Source organism: Strigops habroptila, chromosome 6, assembly GCF_004027225.2.
Source record: "Strigops habroptila isolate Jane chromosome 6, bStrHab1.2.pri, whole genome shotgun sequence".
Classification (NCBI taxonomy): Eukaryota; Metazoa; Chordata; class Aves; order Psittaciformes; family Psittacidae; genus Strigops; species Strigops habroptila.
Window position 1 is genome coordinate 17,336,938 of NC_044282.2, and position 12,122 is coordinate 17,349,059.

At 38.6% G+C, this 12,122-nt stretch overlaps 1 protein-coding gene across 5 annotated transcripts in view; it reads right to left on the reverse strand.

The window, feature by feature from the left end:
* The window catches only part of LIN28B (lin-28 homolog B), a 102,482-nt gene that overhangs the window by 43,242 nt on the left and 47,118 nt on the right, over nt 1-12,122 (reverse strand). For all 5 annotated transcript variants that reach the window (XM_030490602.1, XM_030490600.1, XM_030490603.1 and 2 more), the window contains one exon: nt 835-1,019. In XM_030490602.1, the coding sequence (XP_030346462.1) occupies nt 835-1,019 (185 nt within the window). The remainder of the gene's footprint in view (nt 1-834; nt 1,020-12,122) is intronic.

The window sequence follows — 12,122 nt, forward strand, 5'->3', positions numbered from 1 at the left end:
CAAAACCTGACTGGATGTTCTTGCTAGGATCCTTCACAAACTATATATTCCCCTTGATCTCAGCCATTACAGCTACTGGGCTGAGCAATAAATACCAGGAGGAAAAAAAGGAGATTCACTTAAATACAAGAGCTTTGAGCAGGAAGGCTGTCCTTGGGAAACCAGGTGCAGGTGGCTTCGTAGTGAAGAGGATTACAGGACTTCTTCAAGCCATTAGAGACAGAAAGTGAAGTAAAACAGAGCAAGTCGGACTGCTGCACTTGTATATAAAGTGCACCTCTCAAGACTAACCTGAGATTTGTAAAATATTATTACAACAGTCCTACAGACCACCAAGCATTAAAACCTACGGAAACACCTGATACTCTGTTCACTAAGTAAAAATATAATTAATCAAATTATGTATATCTCGACCCTGACTGTACCACCTACACTTTCTGCTATATAAAACTACCGATGCACAGTTTAAAATCCCACTGCAGACAAGCCTCTTTAGCATGCACAATTCTCACCTAAACATGATGTTATTTAACCTGTATTCAGACTGACCTCTCAGTCAGACAGTAATATTTTCAAAATAATATTACATTCCTTTGCAGCCTCCCTCTAATTCATTAAAAACCTTCTCAAGTAAAACCAATCAAGTGGGTGATTTATATAGTTGTACAGATACAGCTTAATAAGTTTAATCAAATGACCAGGCTAGATGTAAAAGCCAAATTTACATAGAAGGTTTTCCTTTCACAAATGAATAAATGCTGGAAAAACAGTTTCAAGAAAAAAATTGCAAAGAAATAGAAAGGGGGGAGGGGAATAGCAAAGTAAGGTAATTACCTATCTCCCTTTGGTTTTCTTTTTTGTACTGTCTTCCCTTTGGGTCGTCTTTCACTTCCTAAACAGGGGCTCCCACCAGGGCCTGTTACCCGTATTGATTCAAGGCCTTTGGAAGATTTCTTAAAAGTAAATTCCACTGGTTCTCCTTCTTTTAGGCTTCTAAATCCTTCCATGTAAAGCTTGCTCTGTAAATAGGAAAAATACTCTTGGTTACCAATGCCTTAAAAACAATATTTACATTTATAATCAACAGGACAAATTATCCTGTCTATTATCATAGAATACATACAGGTTGAATAACAGTTTTCTCTGCATGAGCTGTAGCAGATGATTCTGCAAATTATAGTCCTGGACACACTGAACACACTATTCAACACTAAACAAGTAACAAAAACCTAATTTCAGTATCAGCAAAACTGAAATAACATTTTCCTTTTCCATGATGAATGTTATAAACGTAAGAAGCAGAGAAAATGCTGTATTCTTAAACCTCCTGTTTAACAGGCATCAGGAACTGTGAAGGCTTTTTTAACAAAACAGAGAACAAATGTTCACTTCAGGGCTAATTTGTTTATGATCAAAATCATCATAATTCGTATTTCTGAGGCGTGGCGCTGCTGCTTGGAAAAAGAATCAAAGATACAATGAGCTGGAGGAAGGCACTCTGAACAAAGTCCACTGAAATGGGCAATTCGAATATCCCTAGTGAACTGCTAAATTTCTGTTCACTACCCCAAAAATCTTATCTAATTAGCATGATTTTGGTATAGATTTGTATTTTCATTCACAGAAAAGGAAATTATTATCATCAGTGCAAGTAAAATAAATACTGAAAAATATTTTTATATTATACTATACCAGCAAAATCTTAGACAAGCTGAAGTCAACAGGAGCTCACCATTGATTTTGATGTAATGAAAATTTTCATCTCAATTCCTAATAAATTATGTGGGTCTAAATAGTAGGTCTAAATCCCAGGACAATTCTGACTAATCAAACTCTTAAATAAAATGAATCAAAGTAAGTGAGACAACTTGGGGGGAGTGTGGATAAAATGATAGACATTGGTTGCACCAAACATTTATTTTGGAAGTTACACACTACATGAATGAGATCAGTTGGACTCGCAGAGAATACTACAAAATCTGTCAATTTCAAAACACTTGTAGTTTTCTTCAGGAAAGTTATAAACATATTTTCTTCCTTTGCTCATGAACTCTTCATAGCAAAGAGAAAAATGTTTCCTGACTGATTATTACTCTGTTCTCCAGCATTCATTGCTGGAACCATGGAGTCAAGAAGGTGTCATCCCACTCACTCACATGTCAAAAAGAGCAGAGTGACACTCAACTCTGTAAGTCACATCTACTACCCGACAAGTGCAACTAAAGAATGTGTTCAAACCAGATGGCAATCCCCAAGATGGGCTCCCCGTAACCATGTTACGGGTATGGGAGGCCTGCAACACCAAGCCACTATTTTAGCAGAGCACAAGAACTGACATCTCGAGAGTTCATGGGTCATACGCAAAGGAGGGAGCTGGTCTGTTCCCAAGGATATATGTAGAACAGGACAGAGGGCAACAGGCCCAAGCTGCTTCAGGGAAAACTCCACCCAGGCATGAGAAGTTGCTCACCTTAAGAAGAATTAAACAAAGAAGCCCAGAAAAGTACAGTTCCCTTTGCTGGAAATAGCTAAGACTCATCTTAAAAGCACAGAATCATCCAATCCAAGGCCCTGCTTTCAGCAAGAGGTTGGACCGGATGATCTCAAGAGGTCCCTTCCAACCTTGACTTTTCTGTGATTCAGCTTGCTTAATATGGAGCTGCATCACACCTGTGCAAGACTGGAAAACAGAATTCCAGTTCCTGGTTCTGCAACAGTTAGGGGACTTGTATCATTTAACTTCTCCCTGTCTTTCTAAAGAGAGATGCCATTGCAAAGCCCACTGCCCACAGAACTAATAGACTAAGTTAAAAATTACAAAATTATTGGGAATATTTATTTTAATGAAACCATGTGAAAGCACAAGCACATTTGCTTCCAAAAAACCCAAGTACCAGAGCAGCTGAGCCCTCACAGCCTACCCAGCAGCAACCATTCCTAATTCCAAAAAGATACTACCAATGCCAGTCTGGCTGAGGGACTCAGTTGCTTGTGATTTTTCCAGCAGCCAAAAGTAAGCAAGAACACAGCTCCACTGGTTAGGAGGAAGGCTGGTTTTGCTTATCCAATTGTACAGCTCTAGTACATGTGGCTCTATCACAAAATGTAACAGTGTGAAGCATGAGACAAGTAGTTGACTTTCTAGGTAAGAGGTTGAGTACTATTTAAAATGGAAAGGGGTAAAGGGCGGGCAACAATACAGTGCGGGGAGCAACATACATGAAAGTAGAAAAATATAAGACCTGTTCCCTGAATCATAAGCTTGGCTGTTTTTTCGAAATGAAAATACAAGGTATGAAAAGGAAAAATGCAACTTTTTTCACTAATACAACTGGAAGACTGTAATTCTACATAAACCAATGAAACCTACCCAGGAAGGCAATACTATTTCAAGCATGCCCTCCATGTCTATATAGCAATAAGAGGACCTTTCTTTGTCACAATGAAGAAACATCCAATTCAGAATATGCCTAAAGAAGACACTACCACTTATCAACTGAAACAACTGATTCTGCCTGTGGCATGAATCCATCCCTAGCTCCATACACACTTCAGCAGCCACCAGGGAAAATCTTCCTAAAAGAATCAAAGAACATGTATTTTGTCTCAAACTAAAACACAGAGTTAAATGTTCCAAAGCTAGACAATCATGACAACACAGATGGGTGGTGGTCATAAGGGGAACCTCAAGTAGATAAACATACGCCCTTATTTCTCAGTCATACTGAACACAGTATGGATGCTTTTGTCTTTTTAACTATAACTTAATGAAGATATAGTTAAGTTTCAGCAAGACTTAAATGTTTTTCTTTCCAAGTTTCACTTTTATAAAACAAATGCCAAAAGGTTGACATCTGATATGCACATAACATCGTCTACTTTACTTCAAAAGAAATAAGTACTTACTTAAAACACAACCTAAACAAGGGCATTATTAGTTTTCTAAAATGTTTTTATTTTTCTCATTTCATTTTGAGCCCCAGAACTTATTTCCAAACCAAGCACTGTATTTACAAGAGGGATTTAAAAAATATACTTAAAAGCCAAAATAATGGAACAATTACACTTTCATAAATTGTTATGCAAGTGTACATTTTTTTGCATATTTGTTTTTTTTCAAGATCCTTTAACAACAGAAAATGTGGAAAAAACCACTCCAAATGACTTTGCACAGTACTCTCCTTGAGTACACCTCAACAGCTTTTTAATGTTATAGATGGACTTGGTGCTGTCTGACTTACTGTGTAAATGTATACCAGTGTGCTGTCAGCCAGCTCATGGTGAGATTCTCTGAGGGTGCAATAACAATTCAAAGCCATTGTGAAAAAATGGCATTTGGAAACCAACAAAACAAATCTAAAACCTGAATCCCTCTTAACGTGTCTAAAGAGTTGGACAAAAAATGTCTGTAAAGTTGATAATTTAATGTTGAGAGACCTAGCTCAGTATTTTCCTTGCATTACTTAAACAAATAAAACCCATACAATTAAAAGCAGCCAGAGTTTCAAATCAGTGAACCATTTCTAGAGCCCTGAATGGGGTGTATGGGCACACCGCCAATGAACAAAGGGAAAAACTTAAAAGCAACATGCTTTTCCTCCTTTCTCTCTCTTTCAGCTGTCAGAGACTTTGCTGTTATTTTTACCAGCAGTCAATACAGTGATTTCAGAGCTTTTTTCTTTTTCCCTTTTAACTTGACAGGGGCATTTCTATTTTTTTTTTAATTTTTTTTTTAATAGGTATCCTATTATTTCTTGCTATTTTAGCCTATAAAGTCTCACACATCTCAGTCACAAGCAACAGCTTGGTCCAAAATGCTATTTTGTAATAATATTAGCAACAACAAAAAATAAGAGTGAAAAAATCCAAGATGACAAGTTCTTGGAAATCATTTCCTACTATAAAACAAAGATCAAAACATAACAAATACCAACTGTATTAGCAAGATGGTCCTAAAGAAAAGCACCATTTCCTGGGCAGTGTCAGGGAGTGCTTACAATTCTCACCAGGCTCTATGAAAGAAAGGAAGTTTAGAATTAAGGCTCATTACAAAGGCCCAATCGCCTTCAATACGTGTGTATTACTTTTATTAACATGTGGGGAGGGAAAGGGATAGCAGGGTCCCTGGAAGTGCCTCCTCACAACAATTTTGCCATTTCTAGTCAGGGCTGTGAACAACTGCTGTCACAGACATTAAATTCTTCAGAGGGGGGAGAAAAGTTATTCAGTGGCATTCTACTTAGATCATTTATTTTCTGTATCGCTCATTTCTGCCCCTTTTTATCCAGTGATTGATTGATTGCTCAGTACAATGACCAGATGCCACCCCTATGCCGGGTTTCCCAGAGTAAGAAAACAGTTTTCCCTCCAAAATTATCTACAATTAAATCCAGACATGAAGGAAGGCACATCCTTGAAGGCCAAATGCACTGAAGAGTATAAGAAATTCTCTCCAAAACAATCTTAATACAGTTCTGTCAAGAGCCAGCAACCTGTGAGTAAAGTACAGGGTAAGAGGACACAGAAGCAGAACAATTTACACTGGGTCTATACTAGTGCTCTTACCTGCATTATGTCAAAACCGGAATTTAACTTTTGTACAGTGCAAATGTAAGGGGAAGCACAACAAAATAATATCAGTTGCATGATACAAGGCCTGCTGCAAGTACTTTTGCTGCCCACCAAAAGTTCATTTTAGGAGGTTTGCAAAGATTATATACTTTTGTAGGCAGAATGCTAAAACAAACAAAAAATCCAGTACAGTGAACAACAGCCCCTCCGAGAGCAACGTGTAGCTCTTCCGCACCAACAGAGAATTCGAAGACCAAGCACTCACAAGACAACTTGCCATTGACTCCTGCTGACCTTAAGGGCTTTTTCCTGCTCCTGGAGGCTTATCTTGCACCAAATCTGGCACTTCTTGGTCCCCCCCATAAACCAATTTAACTCACTAATCTGACAGGAAACAAACTCGGTTTAAAAGCAAGGGGGGAAGGAGGAGGCAGAAGGGGGATAAGAGGAAGAGGAAACAGGGATAGATTTTTGTTTTTCCAGTGAGCTAATTCTGTTCACTGAATGGTTCAAGGAGCTCCAGGGCACACACAGTGGAAATGGCAATTTTTGAGATGAAAGTGTGTTTAATATTTTTTGTAAAAAAAAAATTTAAAAAATCTATAGTATTATTTTTTTAAGCTCAACATAATACAAATAAACTTTACTTTAAAAATAGAGCTATAAACCAATTTATTTCTCAAAGATTTGCACTTCAGCTCTTAGGCAATGACGATCCATGTACACTACATGTACACAATGTTTATTAGATAGGGTGAGCAAGTAACTGACAGCAGGGAAAGAACTGGTACAGAAGCAGTAACTGCAATGGAGCTGGTACACTGTGATTTCACATCTTTATTTACTTGGAGTTTGTGGCTTGAATTTCCATCTCGACCATAGCCATGTTCAGAATTTTGTTTCCTTTCATCATCCTGTTTCTCTCTTCACACTGTTACTCTTCTCAGTGAGAAGTGTGCAAAAGTATTCATTCAGCTTTTGAACAACAGGTGCTCTCTAATTCAAAACCACCCTCCCTATACAACAGAAGGATTTCTTCTTTCTCAATTTATTTATATGGCTGAAGAAACTCTTAAGTGCTTTAACTCTTAAGAACTTTAAGTAAATTCTAACTCAGCTTAATACTGTTGGATTTTGTTCCACCACAACTTCCAAGAAGTGACTTCCTTTGATAATCTACTCCTTCCTTTTGCATTACCTTTTCTCTACCTTCCTTTGCATTACCTTCCTTTGCATTATCTTTCTCAATATCCCTCACAAGAAAAGGTTTTCTGCTTGAAGGATTAGGTAATTTTCCACAATTTTCCTTTACTTGAGATTCAATTTGAACCTTTTTCTCCATGTAAGCCTCCAGTACTTCAGCTCACCTATGTTCATCAACCAGTTCTCTTAATATAACAAATGTTTGCCTTAAAAAAAAATAAAAAATAAAAAAGACTTTTTATCATCCTATTTAACTTAAACCAGATTAACCCAGTTCATGTTTTGTCTTCATGTTTTAAATAAATGGGTTTTCTATAAAGTCAGCAATTCCATCCTAGTCCAAAATAACACAACTTCTATTCTGAATTACTCTTCCTGAACTAAGATAAGGTAAGAAAACTATTGACTGTTATATACAGAAATATCACATCATTATAATACAATCTGTACTTAAATATAGATCTGGCCAACTATATAGCCCACGTATAATGCTACTATTCCTACTAGTATTCTTCTCTCGTAATATTGTTATTATATTGTATGTATATAACTTACAGAATCATAAAATGGTTTGGGTTGGAAGGGACCTTAAAGTTAGAGCTCTATAATAGGTGTTTCATAATTCCTTCCCAAAGAGATTTTGACCAAACAGATTCTACCGTGTCCATGCTACTGTTTGTTTCTTTACATGGTGCCACTTCATTCACAACACCTTACTAACTTTCTGCATAATTTTCAGTATTTGTGTTCAGGCCATGAATGCTATTTAACCATGTTTCCACTGCCTCTATATCTGATTACACATTCAGCACCAGCTGTTCTGGTTTTGTATACTAATGAAAAGAGCCTGGATAATAAACATCTCGTATGCTTTTTCTCCCTGACCTCACCCTCTTCTCTTGCTATAGTAAGTATATTTTTTGTTAGTGTATCACCTACACAACTAATCTTCTACTACTAGTTTTCACCCTTCCTTTGCATAGCTTATTTGTATTACTGCATGTGCAATTCTCATTTACCAAATTTTCCTCCTTCTGTGTTTTTAATACCTTAGGCATGAAAATCAAGCCAGCATCTTCTCCCATTTCTTAGTTTAAGTATTTGCTCACCAGCCATGCTAGGCACAAGATAGAGTTTTAGGACTCAATTCAGTCAACTCAAAGGAAAGGTTCCTCTTCCCCCACCTCAGTCTCACATTGTCTCAGAAAGAAAACCATCTGCCTCTTCTTGGTAATGTCCAAGAAGGTTTTCAGCTATTGTTCCTGTTCTCTGAATCAATTCTATGCAGAGTCAAAAAACCCACCAGCACACCTCGAAAGAAGCCATGCCACATAAGGCTGTTCTGTGCAGCACCTTGACAACTTACCACTTACGTTGCCCCAGCAATGTGAAACCATGCTGTTAATCCCAAACAGTTTATAATACTCTCTGAAGTCCACGCACTGAGAAGCATCTCCTCCTCTTGACGGCGTCCCAGTGGTGGAAAATCTCCAAGCTCCCTCTTCACAAGTGCTCCCTCACTACCGGCTGACCACACTGCCTTTGAGAGCCCCACAGATCTCTCTGGGATGGTGGCCTGGCCCTTCTCTTCCTTCACTCACCACTGAGCTATCCCACCCTCAGGCAAGTGCAATCACTTCATGCAGCTGAAACCGACTCATTTTCTATTCCCAATACTCATCTGCTGTAAGGCAGTTTTGCAGAGAACCAAAGACTCTACAAAAATTAGGAATAAATGAACATGTCCTTTTATGCAATCAATAATTAGGGCAGATTATCCTTTTTCTATTTTTATTGGGAGGAGCCACTTTTTCCCTGTTTATTCTTCTTTCATGAGACAAGGGCCTGAAAAAAACTTCCCAACGGCGGAGAAAACAAACATGACTGTGGGAATGGTGTACCTCTTCCCCTGATGATGTGCTGTACACTGGAAAATTCGTAATATATACATATGGAAAATACTGTGAGCTGTGTACTTTCTTAGAGTCCACTAAGTATTTTTCAAGCCCCCCAAACCTCCGTGGAAGAGGTCAAAACAAGCCATTCCTGCTTGCATTCTATTACCTGAAGAAAGGAGGTGCCACAGAGTCCTAGACCTCCCCCCTCCCTCCCACTTCTGGAAAAAGTTAAAAGGCAAAGGAAAAAAAAAAAAAAAAAAGGACAAAGGAAAAAAGAAAAGAAGGGGAAAGAGGGGGAAAGGGGGGTGGGGGGTGGAGAAGAAGGGGCCACCAGAAAATTCATGAATGTCACCAAGTCCAGTTCTCTCATTTCTTCCACAAGGGATACAAATACTCTGAAACCTGTGTGACAGATGTGGCTGAGCTGTCTCCTGTCTGGCATGTCTCCTACAATTTAACGATGAGGGCAGAACAGAATATGGCTGCAATTCACTCATTTTAAAAAGCACACTGAATATACTGGAACACAGTTCTCTTGCAGATCTAAAAATCAGCTGATTTCAGTGTAGATTGTCCCATAAACACAGGTAGAAGTGCAGAAGCACAGGAAGGTGCAATGTACAACCCACACAGTTCACTGCATTTTTCAAGTACTGAAAATGTACTCGGGCAGAAAGCACAGACTCAATGGTAAGAGTTATTTCACCTAAAACTAAACCACAATTTCCTCCAGATTTACTAGACCTTTCTGGTGTCGTTAACCACATTTTCAGAAACAACTGCAGCACCTCTATTTTCCATGCCTGCCCTACAATGTCCATGAGCTTCGTTTCTGTGTTCCTCTATACACCCCTATGCATGGGAATGACAATCCCCTATGCCAGGAAATGTTTTAACTATATAAAGGTTTCCTCACCACCTCCTACCATCCCAAAGAGACTGCATATAATTAAAAAGAAATCGGGTCTAGAGTGTGCTCTGCTAATTCAGGTGTAGCAGGATCTCTCTCTGCACATGCGCTTTTCCCTTCTGCATAAAACTGGCCCAAAGGAGAGTCATGTTTTCTTACTGCAAACCCTTAACATCCATCTCTGGGAACCTGTCCCTAACCTTTAAATTGGATACCAGCATCGAAAAATAGTACCAGAAAAAATCCTGAGAAAGCGGTTCACCCACCTTTTTGCACCCCAGCTTTATATGAGAAAATTGAGCAGTTCACATCTCACTGGTAAACAGAAGAGCAGCCACCAACACTGTGGGCAACTACAGAAGCCACAAGCTGACACTGAAAAATGGCATTTCATACAAATGATTCCTCAAGTCAGCAATACAGAAGGAATCCTAAACATGTTAAGACAGTTCAGCTCACCCTATTCTCATAGCAAAATATAACCCAATTATACCAACCTGCCTCTCTTCCAGAAGTGTGGTATAGCAGGTAGGGCTGGGCCACGCTGAAAGACCAGGGGTGGCAGCCTACAAGGAACAGGCTGGGGGAATGGCCTGGCTGACAATTCAAGCTAAAACTCATCTGTGGAGAGGAAATGGCTGACAGTTTCAGTGGCTACAGGCTCTCAAAGCCACAGAAGAGCCAACTCCCCTCTCTTCCCAGGCTGTTAAGGCACCAGAGTGGCTCAAGTCCTGGAACCAGAATGAGGGCTTACAGCCCGATCCTGACTTGGACTGTCCTAGCAGTCTGCCCCGTCACTACCTCCTTTTTTCTCCTTCTCTTCTGGTTGGTCCCAGCTACCTATAAGCTGGAGCCTGAAGAACTGTCCCCATACCACCACCACCACCTTTCCCAGTCCCTGGGCTGAGAAGCAGAGCCTGCCAGCCCAGCAGAGTGCCACGACTGCAACCTCATGGGTCCTTGCCTCAGAAACCAGAGATCCCTGCTGTGGAGGATGCTATCTAAAAACCACCATCAGCTGCATTAGTGCAATGACCCTCCATGCTTCAATGACCTCTTCCAATACTTGAGAGAGAAGAAAGCTGTCTGCTTGAAAGCTACCGTAAGTGAACACGGACAATATTTTAGCCAAATGGGAGTAACTATGCTCTAAGCAATCCCAAAATAAAAATCCATTATCTTGTAAACAGGAACCTCTCTTAAACTATTCTCAAGCTTTTGATCAAGTATTATTTTTACTCTTATGGTACAGGTGTCCTTGGACTCACATTGCACTGTGCAAGGTCCTGCACAAATGATACAAGAAGGCATGGTTGATCAACAGGCAATACACCAACCCTGCTAAATCATTTGGAGGTCAGAACCTGCATCTACTACTTATTTTTTAATTCAGTTTATTTAAAATGCCAATATGTAATTGAAACACAAAAATGGAATACTGGTTAGAATATTTGTTTACTAAAATCAAAGTCACCATGCACACAAAAATAAGACGAGTATCCGACAAAATTGGTGGTGTTCAAATGTCATTGCTCATAAAGCAAATAAGTGATAAATAGGCTGAAATTTTTATTTGGGCTGGTTTATTTGTAAGTTGTAGTTATTTTCACAATATTATCTATACTGTAAAACCAGAACATGTTTTCCTTTACTATAAAAGACAAATTAAACAACAATATGTATGAACAGTTCCTGACTTATGATTCAAGTTCTCTAGCATTTCTGTTTGGGGTTTTTTTGTTTTTGTTTTTGGGGTTGTTTTTTTTTTAATTATGGTTAATCTTCTCAGCTATTTTTAGGAGATTATACATTTACTCATTTTTTAAATTTTTTAATCTAGTACAGGATAATCCAGTATCCCATCAGGTCTACCAACTTACAGTCAGCTCTATCTTCATTAGATACAACTGTATCAGAATTACAAATATTGATTAGATACACAGATATTTGAATAAAAGAACACTTCTGTCTTGGAGGAAGAATAAGCACAAAGTTGTTATATACTTCAAACATTTATAACATTTTTGGAGGGAAGGGAGTGTCAGATCATCTAAATACATGACAGTTACGGTACTAGAGAGCAGTGAAACTAGTAATAAGCGTCTAACACGGTCGGGACATAACAGGAAATGAGTGGGTGACTTCAAATTATTTTTTTAGAAATACAGGGTAGTAGAAGGAGATAGCATTGATGATTCAGAAAGCAGCCTGAACTTAGCACCACCTTTAAATTCTTATTTGGGAGAGTACTGAATTTGTGACATTACTCAGAACTAGTTCTCCGAACAGCTGCATTTTAAAAGCTGACAGAAATGGTTGGTTTGGAGCCACTTCTGTTATCAATACATAAGCTATATTCTGTTACAAAGGAACAATGTTTCAATGAAACATGTCTGAATTTGCAGTGATACAAATGAGAAAACAGCATGTAAGGCAAAACCTTTCAAAAGTAAATGGAAGGCAGATAAAAGTGATTTTTATGGAAGAGAACAAAGGATTTTAACTATAAAAGATTTTTTAAGATTTATTAGCATAGGTGT